Source organism: Pithys albifrons, chromosome Z (genome assembly GCF_047495875.1).
Source record: "Pithys albifrons albifrons isolate INPA30051 chromosome Z, PitAlb_v1, whole genome shotgun sequence".
Lineage (NCBI taxonomy): Eukaryota > Metazoa > Chordata > Aves > Passeriformes > Thamnophilidae > Pithys > Pithys albifrons.
The window spans coordinates 18,823,149-18,838,578 of record NC_092497.1 but is presented as its reverse complement, the minus strand read 5'-3'; the positions used below and the strand labels follow the sequence as shown (position 1 = coordinate 18,838,578).

General features: G+C 43.2%; 2 protein-coding genes across 5 annotated transcripts in view; one reads left to right on the top strand and one right to left on the bottom strand.

Moving 5' to 3' along the window:
- The window catches only part of MTREX (Mtr4 exosome RNA helicase), a 42,177-nt gene extending 36,275 nt beyond the window's left edge, over positions 1–5,902 (bottom strand). Inside the window, exons 1-5 of the mRNA XM_071581596.1 lie at positions 5,570–5,902; positions 4,725–4,856; positions 2,689–2,755; positions 1,113–1,175; positions 541–653 (exon numbers count right to left, since the gene is read on the bottom strand). Of these exons, the coding sequence (XP_071437697.1) occupies positions 541–653; positions 1,113–1,175; positions 2,689–2,755; positions 4,725–4,856; positions 5,570–5,685 (491 nt within the window). The 5' untranslated portion in view covers positions 5,686–5,902. The remainder of the gene's footprint in view (positions 1–540; positions 654–1,112; positions 1,176–2,688; positions 2,756–4,724; positions 4,857–5,569) is intronic.
- Positions 5,903–5,997: 95 nt separating this feature from the next.
- The window catches only part of DHX29 (DExH-box helicase 29), a 31,674-nt gene continuing 22,241 nt past the window's right edge, over positions 5,998–15,430 (top strand). For 3 of the 4 annotated variants that reach the window (XM_071580623.1, XM_071580624.1, XM_071580622.1), the window contains exons 1-9: positions 5,998–6,187; positions 8,640–8,713; positions 9,784–9,897; positions 10,458–10,587; positions 10,954–11,096; positions 12,495–12,620; positions 13,063–13,189; positions 13,434–13,595; positions 15,057–15,222. In XM_071580623.1, the coding sequence (XP_071436724.1) occupies positions 6,019–6,187; positions 8,640–8,713; positions 9,784–9,897; positions 10,458–10,587; positions 10,954–11,096; positions 12,495–12,620; positions 13,063–13,189; positions 13,434–13,595; positions 15,057–15,222 (1,211 nt within the window). In that variant the 5' untranslated portion in view covers positions 5,998–6,018. Of the gene's footprint in view, positions 6,188–8,639; positions 8,714–9,783; positions 9,898–10,457; positions 10,588–10,953; positions 11,097–12,494; positions 12,621–13,062; positions 13,190–13,433; positions 13,596–15,056; positions 15,223–15,430 lie in introns of those variants that run through there. The other variant, XM_071580625.1, reaches the window with a different exon arrangement.

The window sequence follows — 15,430 nt, the reverse complement described above, 5'->3', positions numbered from 1 at the left end:
CATATGCCTCTTTGGAGAGTAAAAAATCTTTGACACCAAGTTAACTGCTTTTAATGGACACCAGAGCACACTTAGATTAATTAAAAAACTATCACTGACTTGCAACAAAACCATTTTAATTTGAGCCCATGCTCTGATATATCATCATGTACATCCCACTTTTTACTTCAGCTCAGCAAAGCCACGGCACTATCTGACAAAACCCTGACAGAGAATATACACTAGCTTTTAAAAACTTCTTGCCTGATAAACACTAAGTTGCAAACTCCATTAAACCAGTGCTTCTGACAAAGCAAAAATACCGTAAGAAGTGCTTATTAGTGATAGCCAGCAGCTAGAAAACAAAGGCAGGTTTTTTTGAGATTTATGCAGATCTGTACTGAAGAAAGTTTCTTTTGAATCTACACAATAACATTCCAACAGGTTGTTTAAAAATAAAACTTTTGTTTAAAAATAGAAGTTAAGCTTAAACATAAATGAAGCCTGACACAATGAACATCACACTTTTCTTTAATTAGAGCTTATTAGAAAATTACTTACTCAGCACAAACAGTTTTACCAGCTGATGTATGAGCTGACACTAACACAGACTGGTTATTATCTACACAAAGAATAGCTTCTCTCTGAAAGGCATCAAGAATAAATGGATATTCCTACAAAGAAAAAATGAGAAAACATAATTTTAAGACAGAGTTAAATCTAATTAATTTTCTGACTGATACAACGTGCAAATTAGAGGTAGAAATCCTGCAAATACTTGTGATTTCAGCTGATCTTAATCCAATATTCTGCAATGACTTCGTATTTCAATATTTTTATCTAACACCATTTTAAGATCTTTATGTGTTGTCACAGCAAATGAAAATCTTGCCTCAGTGACAGAAATTAGTGATGCCACTGTCTGATGCTGTAGAAAGAAATTACACCGTAACAGCCTATCCACCCCTTTCAATCACAAAATTTACTCTCTCAATTTTAAACGCAGAAACATCTTAGTTATGAGAGACTATCTTTTCCAGACCTTACTGACAAAGAATGTAATTTTTCACTCTGCTCTCATATGCTTTCTAAAGGACGTACAAAACGAAAAAGAAATGCAATCTACCACATACTTTTGCAGCTTTTCCAGTTCTTGGCTTCAGACCAGTGAATTCTTCATCTGCTGGAAGTGCAACCTGTAAAACAGATTTAAAATAAAAACAGTTGCAGAATTCTGTGTCCGCTGCAATGACATGTCTGGTAATGTAAAGTGTATGAGAACTAATTTGAATTTTCATTATCCTGTTTCTATGAGCTCACATGTCAAGGGTTTCTTCCTTCCTCTCAGTTTTTCAACCAGCCCCTCTACTCTCCTGCCCCAACAATGCTCCATCTTTCAATTCTCCGATATCCCTGCTGTCTTGTGTGAAATGTTACTGCTTCACCTACCTTGGAACATCAGCTCTGCAGGCCAAGACACAACCATGGCTTCTGGCCAGTGCATATTAGAAGCAATTACTCAGCTCACACTGATAATATTCCCTTTCCAAGGACACTGTTATTTAAACAGGTAACTTTCCTGTTCCTGGTCAACAGCTCATGTTTATTCATTCTAAATACTTAAGTGCTCTTGAGTTACTAAGTCAAAGCAAACCTCTGTAAGACATCTCAAGATAACAGTAATTGTAGAGACACATGGGCATTAATAATTCCCATTTTTCACATTTAAATTTGCATTTATGTCTATCAATGTAATTTGAGAATGGAATGGATAATTTTCACCAAAAACTTATTTTCTTTTTACCAATATGTAAATCTCAACAGTAACCAGCTTTACAAGAAAGCCTTTCATTCTTGAACAACAGACTATTTCAATGCATTGCTGCACATACAGATCACACTATGAACACAGTCCTATTTGAACAGCCAGTGGGTTTTCCTCCTCAACAACAGCGCTCAGAATGGTCTTGGCACCTTTCAAATATGGAAACCTATCTACATTATCAACGAGTCTTTTACTCAATTTTATTTCAAGTATGATTCAAACCGCTTCTGGTAAGACATCCTACTATTTTTTCACCGCATTTTGTGCGTGCTCCATGTTAGATATACACTTCAAACTCTTTACAAGCATAAATATTACATATTTGCTGGAGGGTAAAAAATACTCTGCAGAGTGATCTGGACAGGCTGGATTGATGGGCTGAGGCCAATGGTATGAGGTTCAACAAGGCCAAGTGGCAGGTCCTGCCCTTGGGCCACAACAACCCCAGGCAGAACTGCAGCCACCCACATGTGTCAAAGGTTTCTCCTCCACGGCAACAAGTCACAGGACTACAAAAATGGCATCAAGCTGCACCAGGGAAGACTGGACATGCATAAGACATTAGCACTTAGAAAAGATTTCTTCGCAGAAAGGCCTGTCAAGCAGTGGAACAGGCTGCCCAGGGAAGTGGCTGAGTCACCATCCCCGGAGGTATTTAAAGTCATGTAGATGTAGCCCTGGGGTCCTGTTTTGGTAGTTGAACTGGCAGTGCTGTGCTGATGGCTGGACTTGATGATTTCAAAGGTCTTTTCCAATCTAAACGATTATGCAACTCTGTGACACACTAATTACAAGCAAAAGAGACAATACTATTAACCTGGCAGTAACACATACAATATATGAAACAAGCCTGTATTCTTCACATGCATTTTCACTGCACTCACCTCATGCGTACAACCTTCAACAGTTTCCACAGCTTGTACCTTTACTTGAGGCATCAGGTCTGCCAGACTGAAAACACATGAGGAGTTAGGATTGCCAAAAAGTATGCAAACATTCTGTTTTCTTTATACACACGAACATGTTGAATTTCACCTCTACTTTAACTGCAACATTAAAGAAAATACGCACAGTCTTGACAGGGACAGTACCTGTACGTTAAAATATTCCTACTATGTAAATCTACTTTAGCTACTGCTAAAAAGCTTTCACTACAAAACAGCACTTGGATCACATTTGTTCATGCAAAGATTTAGGATTAAATCAGGACTTTTCCCCAATACACAGCAAAGCAAGATTCAAGACCGGTATTCCTGCTGCTAGTCATGACACAGAGTTAACATCAGCCTGGAGCATCGCAAGCAGCTGCCTGAAGACAAAGCCCATTTTCTTTATCAGTTCCTTCTCTCATGGCCACAAGCAGGGACTAGAGTCTTACAGCATGAAACTGATTATTTCTGATGGCTTTAATACACTTGGTAAGCTACTGCGGGCAAGTATATATTTTACTAAGACCACTAACAGAAATTGACTTAAAATGTTGGCGCTGGTTCTCTCTTGCTTCTACACCCTTTGTTTACAGTGTGATAAGGCTTCTCGTAACCTTCTGTAGATGTAAATAGCTCTTTTCTGGAAGATGCTGCTACTGAGGAGACAGTTATTTTTCATTAAGGAATCTTATCTGGCTGGAACGAAGCACCTTTCCCAGACACGGTGTTGGGATGTTTCTCTGCGTGCCCTCCACAGGCACAAGAGAGACAACACTCAAAAATGTGCTGTAAGGCCTTGGCAGCCAATGGGGGAGTCGAGGAGAGCGAAGCGATGACAAAGCTGAGGCAGGAACAAAAGCCTCGTGCTTTTGCCTTTCCTGTGAGGCCCAGTGCTGCATGTACAGCACCACTGGGACCTGTGAGTTTTCAGCGTCCTCACTTCTGAAATAAACCTTTAGAGCCCTTTCCACTGCCTATGACCTTTGTATATTTTGCTTTACATCTCATAGAAAATCTTACTTTGGACTTAGGAAAAATTACTATGTGAGACCAAACGACAATCCAGACCAGAATTCTGCCTGACAGACATCAACAACACATCACCCCAAAACCAGCATTAGAAACACAGCAAACATGTATTTTCTATTTCTGTAGCAGAGTTTTCTACATATTGAGCAGAAAGTGCACACTGCATTTGTGTGAGTTTTTATTCCATGAACCCTCCTAATTTTCTGTATCATCACAAACCTCCAAGTTTCAAAGCTACAGAAGATACAGTAAGCTGCCTACACTGCCCCTTCTATCTGTTTTCAAAGCACCTCATAATACCAGTCATGAAGTTCTAGAAAGAAAAAATGGACAGACATGCAGATACTGCAGCACAAAAATGGCATTTTGGCTTCCTTCAGCTGCCTCACATCCCCAGCTGCTGACACGTCCAAGTTATACCCCTCTGACCGTGACAAAAAACTACTACTTATGCTCAAATTTAAATGCATGCCAGTAATTTCAAACATTTGCTGCAGTTACCGCCTTACATGCCTCAAAAGTCCTGTTTCTGTCCCATCATCCAAAATACTCCTCCCTGCATCCCAAGCCAACCATCTCTCAATGGTGTGGAGCACAGCAAGACCAGACCAGCTCCTCCCGAGTACTTGGCTGCTCGCACCCTGCTGTGTGTGCAACCAACAGGAGGGCTTTGACCAATAACGCCCAATTCACACCAGTAACCACAAAGACAGGAACACTTTGCATTGCAGACACCTATGGGTCTGCACTATTATTATAAATACACCCAGTGCCCATCACTGCTGAGGCTGCACTAGCAGCACATCCTCACTGAAAACAGAGAATAGAAATGCACATTTTCAGGACAATTCACCTTTACACAAAAACACCACAAAACGACTTTATATTGATTGTTCACAGCTGGCAACAGCTAACCACTATGGCTTACTAGGACTACCTTACACATTAGGCTGGACACTTACTTAGCATCTTCTGATACAACGTCTTCCAGTTTGGGCTTCTTTCCTGACATAACATCTTCAGTACTATCAATTTCAAGTTCCCTTTTCGGCTTCTCTGTTGCTGGTACTGAAGGTTTCTGTTCCAATACTTTCCTGCAACATAAATAGACAAAAAATTTAAACTTTGCATCTTTATTTTATTTATTTTCAAGAAAAAAAACAGGTGTCCCAAGGGAAACTGTGATCACACTGGATTCACCGGACAACCCAGGGAACTCTACTAACAAAAAATGCTGTGGGATTTCAAGCTCCTTCCCAGATATGCTGACCACCAGGTCCCAAAGTTTCTCAATTGCCTGCTGAGCCAAGGCTGGTTACAACTTCAGGGCCAGGAATTCTGGGAAACAGAATGGGTCACAGAATGGGTCTGGGTGGAAGGGAGAACAGCGGGTCATCTGGTCTGACTCTCTGCTCAAGCACAGTTATCCTAGGGCACAGGATTGCATCCAGAAGGTTCTTGAATATCTCCATTGAGGAAGACTCCACAACTTCTCTGGGCAATCTGCTCCCGTGCGTGGCCACCCACGCAGTAAAGTTCTCCCTTACGCTCAGATGGAACTTTCTGTGCTCCACTTTCTGCTCGTTACCGTCTCCTGTCCTACTGTTTGGCACTACCAAGAAAAGCCTGGATCCCTCCTCTTGGCAGTCCCCCTTCAGACACTTGTAGACATTGAGTCCCTTCACGCTGCACCGACTCTTCGGCCCAGGCGTGTTCAGCACCTCACACGCGTCAGCACAAGCCGGGCCCGGCGCTAAGGCCCAAGCCCCCGTCGGCGAGCACGGCCGGCCCCGCTTCGCGCACTCACCCTGCTCTCCTGGCGCCCTCGGCGGCGCCCGCTTTGCTCTTCTTGGCGCCAGAGGCGGCTGCGGCCGCGTCCTCCTCGAACACACTGAAAAGCTCGTCCCCGAACGCCTCCGCCATCTTGGCCGCGGCGCTTCCACAGCGCCCCGCACGCGGGGCCCTTCCGCCACGGAAACCCTGAGGGGAGGCAGAGCCGCCCGCCGGCCGAGGACAGCGGGAAGGGCACGCACAGCCCGAGCCCGAGCCCGAGCCCGAGTCCGAGTCCGCTGCCGATCCCGGGGGCGCCGCGCGGAGGCCGCGGCAGGAGCAGCAACCGGAGGCGGAGGCCGCGGGCGCCGGAAGGGGTTGGACGCGCGGGCCAATGAGAGGCGGCGGCGGCGGGGGCGTCACGGCCGCGCGCCGTGCCGGGCTGTGCGCAGGCGCGCTCAGGGCCGGCCGGGCTGGGGGGCGGCCATGGGCGGCCGCAACAAGAAGCAGCGTGCGGGCAGCGCGGCCCAGACCGCGGCCTCCGCCACCGCCCGCGCCCGCGCCGCCGCCGCGCGCCCCGAGCAGCCCCCGCAGCCCCCGGGCAGGAGCGCGCCCCGCCCCGCGCCCGCAGGCAGAGAGCCCCGCGCCAGGACCGGTACGGGAACGGGGGGGAGGGAGGGGGGGACAGGGAGCCCCGCGCCAGGACCGGTACAGGAACGGGGGGGAGGGAGGGACTGGAAACCCCGCGCCAGAACCGGTATGGGGGGCTGGGGGGAGGGAGGGACAGGGAGCCCCGCGCCAGGACCGGGACAGCAGGGGGAACTGGGAGGCGGGACGGGCAGCGGGAATCACCGCGGGGCTGGGCGGACCTGGGGTCAGCCTGCTGGGCCCGAAGGGCAGGGCGAGAGAGGAGGGGATCCTGCTCCTCTGCTCGGCCCCGCCGGTGCTGGGCCCCTCCGCACAGGACAGACCCGGATCCGCTGGAGAGGGTCTAGCGAGGCCACAGAGACGATGAGTGTTCTGGAGCTGTTGTGAGGAGAGGCTGCAGGAGCTGGGCTTGCTTAGGCTAGGGAAGATTGAGAGGGGATTTTATTAATTTATATGACTATCTTACTGCCGGGTGTCAAGAGGATGGTGCCAGACTCTTTTCGATGGTACCCAGTGACAGGATAAGGAGCAATGGCCACAAACTAAATCACAGCAAGTTTCAGAACTTCCTTTTGTTGAGGGTGGCAGAACACTGGAACAGGCTGCCCAGGGAGGTCATGGAGTCTCCCTTTCTGGAGACATTCCAAATCCATCTGGATTCATTCTTGTGTCACCTGCTCTAGGTGACCTTGCCTTGGCAGGGGAATTGGATTACATGATCTCCAGAGGTCTCTTCCAACCATAGCTTTTCTGTGATTCTGCTTTCAGGGTTGTCTTCAGGCATATAAGCCTTGTTGGCATCGATGTGTTAATAACAAAAAGTCTTATTACTAGATTATCAGCAGATCCTGTGGGAGAAGGTGTTTGGATGACACATTTCCCAGAGCTTCTTATGTATGTTGTCAAAACCAAAATAATGCAGATTTGGGATTATTTTAGGGGTTTTTTCTGTCTTGAAAGAGCAGTTACAGCGCTGAAAGCACTTCAGCAGTGTTGGATGAGCTGAGGAATGAGTGTTCTGAGTTTAGTCTGAAAAGCTTGTATTCTGCAGCACTGTGAGATGCCTGTTTTCAATAAACCAGCTTTGCCAAAAGTAGCACAGATACCAGATAATGTTAGGACAGATTGTTTTGCAGACCATGATGAAATCATGCAATGGCCAGGGCATCTGAAATTCCAACTTTTTACCAGAAAGTCTTGCAATCCATTAATATAAGTGTCCTGAATCTATTTGTGTATTTTGCTTTTACAAATCTGGGCTCTTAAAGGTGTTTCTTGTATCTCTGACTCATCCAATGGCCATGGTGCTCAGTCCTTGTCAGAAAATATCCCACTTCTGTCCTGCATTGTATACAATGGAGAAAAGTCAGTCAGTGTAAGTGAGAAGTTAGTATACTGTAAACACTGCATGGTTTCAGAGCCCACCAGTCAGTGCTGGTGAGTAACTTTTGAGTGCTGGCAGCTGTTTGAATTTCCTGACCAGAGGTGACCATGTTTTTCCTGAAGTGCAGTTACCTGCACCCCATCCTGACCTGGATCTCAGAGCAGGCTTTCCCAGAGCGCTTCAGCAAGCAGGCTGGCATGGACAAGCCTGCCTGCTGGGAGGTGTCTGTGCTTCCTGGAGCACAGAGTCACTCCCCCTGGAGTAGTGTGCAGCCCCCCAGGGTGGTAGAAGTGCTGGGCTTGCCTGGTCTCTTTCTGCCTGTGCAGTACCAGACACCCTGTGTGTGTTCTGAAAGTGATGGAATCCAACAGCAAGCTGTGTGTTGTAATTAATGACAAAAATAGTTTTGTGAATTAGTTTCTTAACTTATAGCTAGTAAATGAAAAGCATTTAAGCATGACCGTAGTGGGTCAGATCAAAGTAACCGAGTGCCATCCTAGACAGGAACTAAAGCAGGTACCCAGGTAAGAATAAGTCAGACATGCAGTGCTACTGCTGTGGGCTATTGCATCATCCATCAGTTGTGGCTTAGGGCCTTTCTGAACTAGATGCAATATGTTTTTTTCAATGCCCTCCCATATTAATTTATTTATTTGCGACAAAACTGTTCTATCTGCTCTTGAACCTTGATAAATTTCTATTATCCGTAGCTTTAGTGGCACAGAGTTCTTTTACATTGTTATGCACCGTGTAATAAAAAATTGTCAACAGTCTTGCATGTTTTGAACCTGCCATGACCTTCCCTATTTGGCAGTCCATGTTTAGAGAGAGTGAGAAATTAATCCCATTTCCTCTCGCTGTGCCACTTTGAATTTTGTATTTTGTCTGCAAAGAATTATGATCTGTGGTCAAGGCCTTTCTTGATTATTCTAATTATTATTTACCTGCAAGTTTCCGACAAATTGGTGTAATAGTTGTTTGTACTGACCTGTGTTTTCTTAGGTTGGCTTTAGCTACTGTACACAATGTTCTCTGTGTTCTGCTTATGAAATTGAAGGCTATTTGCAATTTGCAGGTCCAAAAACTTACAGTTTTAGTTCAACAACAGATTCCAGTGCTGCTGCAAATCTAGATAAATCTGTTCTTAAGGTGAGTATTTTCTTTACGTAAAATAACTTTTATTTTCATAGTACCACTTTAGCCAGGCAGTTAAATGCCTCCCTGACATCCAATTCCGTCAGATCTCAGAAGCTCAGCAGGGTCAGCCCTGGATTAGTACTTGTATGGGAGACCTCCTGGGAAATGCCGGGGGCTGTAGGTTCTAGTACTGAGGACTTCACTGTCACTGTCCAAGCTTGTTCAGCTGTGGCAGATGAACCTCAGGACTTAAACAGTGAGGCCAGTTCTGCCCACACTGAGCCTCACCTAAAATCCACTGCACAGGCTGGAAGGGCACACCCACCTGGGGACAGCCCTTCCCAAATCTTCGTTCGTGAAGCCGAGCCACACACTCACCACTTTAGCCAAATAAATATTCCTTCCAGTCCTCAGTTTTATGTGTGCAGGTAAACTGCGTTCATGTATTAGACATTGATTGATTATGTTTGGGGTTTTGAGTGTGCTTTTGGAAATAGGGGTAAATTATCAGTGTAGGAGAATGTCTAATTTTCTAAGTATACTTTGCATGCAAGACTGTTAAGAGTTATGTTTGGACTTCTACTGTGCATATGGATTGTTATTCTGTCAAAGAAGGAATACAGATTTTATATAACAACCTTAGTAGTAACTAAAGCTTGGTTCATGTTTTAGAAAAGTTATATAGGAAGGAGAACATCACAGGTCGTATCTCGATGTTCAAGTTATTTTATACCAGCTGTGGTAAGCAGGGAAGAGAGGCCTTGTTTTTTTCAAGTAGAATTTTTGTTTTATTTCCGTAGAGTATTTCCCTTGACATACTGAATTTCCTTGAGGATGTAAATGGGCCTTCTTTGTAATAAGGAAAGAACTCTTCTATTTCAAGTAAAAGCATATAGGTTGCAAAAGTAAAGAAGCATTTCTTTCAGGAGAAATGTTTATGGCACTTAAAAACAAAAGCTGGAAAAGCTGGAATTTGAATGGCAGAAAGATTTCTGCATTCTTATGTCCTTAGCCATGAATAGTATTGGTATGTCATAAAATTTGTAATGTTTACTTTGTATCAACTGATTTTCTCTGTACAGGTAACGATAAACGGTCATTTAGAGAAAAGGATTATTGATGTGATCAATGACCATAAAAACCAAAATGATGACAAAGGAATGATTTCCAAAAGACTTACTGCAAAGAAACTGCAGGTAGACGTCAAAGTTTCATTTTCCAACCATTACTTATTTAGAATAAACAGTTTAATGCTTGTCATTTTTATCATGTATCGTACTACACTTTGGTTTGCAGTACAAGCCAGTACATCATGCTTTTCAGTAGTTATGTTAATGATTAGTCAGTGGAATTAAGAGGTATGCTTTTAGGAAAGGCACATCTTTATGGTTTCAGGAACTAGGGTCTTCAGAAATGATAGAGAAATAGTGCTTAATCTAAATGTTTTGTGTTTTCTAGATTTTTCTTTTCATTTAGCCGAGAAATTGTAGGTGTATCTTTATTTAACTAATAAAGACGTTCTGTACAGACGATGGAATACAGATTTATATATACCTAGGCGTGCATATGTACAAAGAAAATACTATAAAATCTGTGTGCAAAACAGAATTTTCTGTTTAGGCTTCTGATACATTGGTTTATGTAGTTGACCTCTGTTAACAATGTTAGCTTTCTGGTATGTGGGAAACAGAAGTTTATGAGCCTATATTACTTTGCTAGATGAAATCCTGATGTTTTCTGACTTCTTAATTTATAGGATGTATACATGGCCTTACAAAGATTCTCTTTTAAGACTGAACACATTGAAGAAGCAATGAAAAATACGCTTTTGTATGGTGGTGATCTTCACTCTGCCCTTGACTGGCTTTGTTTAAACCTTCCTGATGGTAAGTATGGTGACAGAGAATAGTTTTTAATAGGAGAGAAGTAGGACCTGCTCTGCCATGGGAATGCTTCACAGTAGTAATTAAATACATATTTCACTAAGACTAGTAGTCACTAGAGTGTCCTCCTCCGAGGTGCCCAGCTGATTCTGGGGTATTTTAGTGTCTAAAGTCCTACGAACTTCTTGTTCTACTCTTGGAGTTCTGTGAAAGTCCAACAAGCAAATAATAGCATTATATGCTAAAGCCTAATTTTATTTCAGGTGTGCTGGCTTTGTTTTGTGTTCTTCTAGTTGGTCCCCAACACACTTCAAAGCATTTTCAGTAATTACTGAGATTTTCTGTGACATGGGTTTTTTTGTTTTGAAGATGCCTTGCCTGAAGGTTTTAGCCAGCAGTTTGAGGGACAGCAGCAGAAACCAAGAGCAAAGTTTTGTTCTCCCGTATTACAGCGTGAACCTCTGCCTTGCTTAGCAGATAACAAAAAGAAGGCAAATGGTCCTGAAACCAAGGTAAACTGAAAATTTCATTTGTGTTTATGGGAGAGAAAAAAACCCCAAAGTTTTCTGAAGTCCAAGAGTTGCATTGGTTTCCACCACTGATATGGAAAGCTTATGCAAATATCACATGATTAAAAATTCTCACCCACATTATTTTAACTTCAGTGCAATGAACATTCAAAGGTATTGTGTATTTCATGTGGAGTTCAGAGGGCTCTTCATAGTTCATTTTTGTGGTAGAGCACAGGCAATCTCCTAAGGTTTAAACAGTACCTAGTACAAGGTGCTGCACCTGGGTCAGGGCAAGCCCTGGTATCAACACAGGCTGGGGAATGAACAGACCAAAGGCAGCTCTGCTGAGAAAGACTTTAGAGTACTGGTAGATGAGAGGCTTGACATGACCCAGCAAGGTGCATTTGCAGCTCAGAAAGCCAACTGTATCCTGGGCTGCATCAAAAGCAGCGTGGGCAGCAGGGCAGGGGAGATGCTTGTGCTCCTCTACTTTGCTGTTGCAAGACACACCCGCAGTGCTGCATCTAGCTCTGGGGTCCCCAGCACAGGAAGGACATGGATCTGTTGGAGTAAGTCCAGAGGAAGGACATGAGGATGATCAGAGGGAGGATGGAGTGCCCCTCCTATAGGGAAAGGCTGAGAGAATTGGAATTGTTCAGCCCGGAGAAGAGGCGGCTTTGGGGAGATGTGATGGCAGCCTTCCCTTACCTGAGGGGAGCCTACAAGAAAGCTGGAGAGGGACATTTTACGAGGGCATGTAGTGATAGGGCAAGGAAGAATTGTCTTAAACTGAAAGAGGATATAGGTTTAGGTTAGATCTTAGGAAGACATTCTTTACTGTGAAGGTGCTGAGGCACTGGAACAGGTTGGCCAGAGAAGCTGTGGATGCCTTCTTTCTGGAAGCATTCAAGGCCAGGTTGGATGGAGCACTGAGCGGCCTGGTCTAGTGGAAGATGTCCCTTGGCCCTGGCAGGTGTCTTGGAACTAGATGATCTTTAAGGTCCCTTCCAACCCAAGCTTAATTTTATCCTAGAATGGGTTTATTGTGTTTACTTAGTGGTGGCACTCTTTACATATTTGTGTGGATTTAAGTTTGCCTGTGTACTTGCAGTGTTTTCATTTCTGTGGTTCTTGAATCTTAAAGCTAGAAACTGAGAAGATTTCATGCAAGGAATTTAATTTCGTATAGCAATTACAGTCATTTTGGTGTTCAGATTTATGTAATTTTATAGTGAGATATTTACCCTGGTTATAGAAATTTGCCCCGTGTGTGTTTTTTTCATGTAACTTAGTTTATATATAAAATCTTAAGCATTAGTTCCTAGGCACTGCCATAAAAAAACATAGATGGTTTCACTTACTTTTATCATTGCTTTTACCTTACATTGCTTTTCTTAGGAGACCAATGTGAAGAAGGAGAAAGAAGTGAGTATGAAGGAATGGATTTTGCGATATGCTGAGCAACAGAGTGATGAAGAGAAGAATGAGTCTGTGAAAGAGACAGCTGAGGAACCATTTGACCCAGTAAGATAAAATAATGCTTCTTGAAAGTCCTTGAAAATCTGATACATCTGGTACATCAGCATGTGGGGGATCTATTTGTTAGAAGTTGGGGGTTGAATGCTTTTTTATTTTATCTGTTTTATATTTGGCTACTGAAGGGAAGTGTGTTGAAAATTGTCCTTTTCTAACTTGTTTTTCCTTTCCTGTATTTTTTGTACCAGATTCAAAATGTTGAATGCATTGTTCTGGAATGGCAAAATTCTTCAACTGTATCACAGTTTGATTAGGAAAGTGACTATGAATTTCTGAGAGGTTTTGGCTATTAGTTATTAAAAACTAATTGTTTCTTTGTTGTGTAATCTTGGTGTAAAGGACAAAAACCCTCCACTTTTTTGTTATGAAGTTTGTTAAAAGTTACAAGCTTACAATATTCAACTTGTAATTAATAATTCCCTTAAAATAGAATGAGAGATACGTACATCTGTCTGCCAAGCTTTCGGAAGCAAAAGAACAAGGAAGCATCTCCAAGCAAGACAAAGATAAGCAAGGCCAGAAGGCAGCACAGGAGAAAATAAGAAGAATTCAGCAAGGTAGAGCTGTACTAGTTACCTGTGTTTTATTTTCTGGCCTATGTATTTGTTAGGCAAGTAATTCATCATCTTTTATGCCACTGTGTGAAATGCAGGCCTTTATGAATCTGTCCTTTCCATGTGCATCAAATTCTAAAATGTCAGTAACATTTCACTGCTCCTGGTTTGGGGTACTCACTATGAGTAAATATAATTGATCTTTTAAAGTGGTTGATGGCTTTAAGTTACATTCTCTTTCTGACAGAAATGGCAGTACTTGAAGAACATCCAGTCTTTAATCCAGCTCTAAAGATTTCAAACCAACAGCAAAATGAAAAGAAAAAAACTCCCTCACCTCAACCTCAAGAAACCACTTTGAATTTGAGCTTGCTTGAAAAACCTGATGGTGCTGCAAAGGAAGACAAAGGTGTGTTGGAAGTGGTTCAGTACAAGGCTGTAGTGTACCACAAATTTTCAGAATTAGTTCTTGTTTTTTTAGGTTGTATTGGTTTGCAGGGCTGAGTCAGGAACCTCTGATTAGAGAGTGGACTACACTACCGCAGAAGGGTACAGGGTCATTTAGTTGGAAAGGACTTCTGAGATTAAGTCCAGCCTTTGACCAAATGCCACCATGTCAACTAGACCGGGGCACAAAGTGCCACATCCAGCCTTTTCTTAAGCACCTCCAAGGATGGTGACTCCATCACCTTCCTGGACAGCCCATTTCAATGCTTGGCACCCTTTCTGTGAGGAAATTCCTCCAAACATCCCACCTGGACTTGCCCTAGTGCAGCTTGAAGCCATTTCCTCTTGTCCTGTCCCTGGTTGCCTGGCAGAAGAGGCTGACCCCACCCAGATACAACATCCTTTCAGGCAGTTGTAGAGAATTATAAGGTCTCCCCTGAGCCTCCTTTTTGTCCAGGATAAACAATCCCAGCTCCCTCAGCTGCTCCTCATAGGACTTGCACTCCAGATCCTTCATGAGCTTTATTGCCCTTCTCTGGACCCCTCAGTGTCTTTCTTGTGAGTGGCCCCAACCTGAACACAGGATTCAAGGTGTGGCCTCCCCAGTGCTGAGTACAGGGGGGGACTATCACTGCCCTGATCCTTCTGACTTCACTGTTTCTGGTATAAGCCAGTATGCCTCTGGCTTTCTTGACCACCTGGGCACGCTGCTGGCTCATGTTCAGCTGCTGTCTCCCACCATTCCCAGATCCTTTTCTACTGGTCAACTTCCCAGTCACTCTACTGTGCTGCATGGGGTTGTTGTGACACAGGGACAGGAGCTGATGCTTGCCCTTGTTGAACCTCAGACCATGGGGCTCAGCCCATTGATCCAGCCTGTCCAGATCCCTCTGCAGAGCCTTCTTGCCTTCCAGCAGATCAACACTCCTGCTCACCTTGGTGTCATCTGCAAAAGATCAGTCTGTCTCACCAACCAAGCTGGCTTTAAAGGATTTGTGTTTGTTTTAACAGATTAGATTGAAAGCTATTTTTGCCATGCTGTCCTGTCTAAAATTTAGATTTTTTTTTCCAGTTGTAGTGCTAGTTAGTGTTTTTAATGTCACTGTCTCATCTTTTAAAACTGTTTCCATGATAAATCTTGAAAGAGTTGGATTATTTTCCAATAACCAAACTTTATAATGAAAGTTCTGAAATTATTGAATGATAAAAGATAGCAAAATACTGTGACTTTTTGCTAGATCCTTCTGTGGGAAATGCAGACATTTCTGTCATATATCATCGATACCAACATTTCTGCAAAACATTTCAGAAAATATTTCTGTCTAGTGAAATAGATTTAAATAGAAGGTATAAATGGTGTTAACTTCAAAGGATTATAAAATAAACTTTAGGAGACTTAAAATGTGTGTTTCTGCTCTTGTAGTGAAAAAGAAAGAACCACTGGATATTAGAAACTTTGATTATAGTGCTCGAAGTTGGACTGGTAAATCTCCAAAGCAATTTTTGATTGACTGGTGCAGGAAGAATTTTCCCAAGAGCCCAAATCCTTCTTTTGAAAAAGTTCCAGTTGGAAAATATTGGAAATGTAGGTATGTATTTCCTGTAACCTTTATTTCTTTATGGATCATTTAAAAATAAAAAATCTGGCCAATTCTCTTGTCGATACAGATTTATATTATTATAGTATATTTATTGCAAACTCTTTTTAGTCCTTCGGGGAGCTATTTCACTCTGGATAGCTCTGCAAAAGTGATGCTTAGACTAGATACAGTTTAAAAAATAAGATTCTAGTGAAAG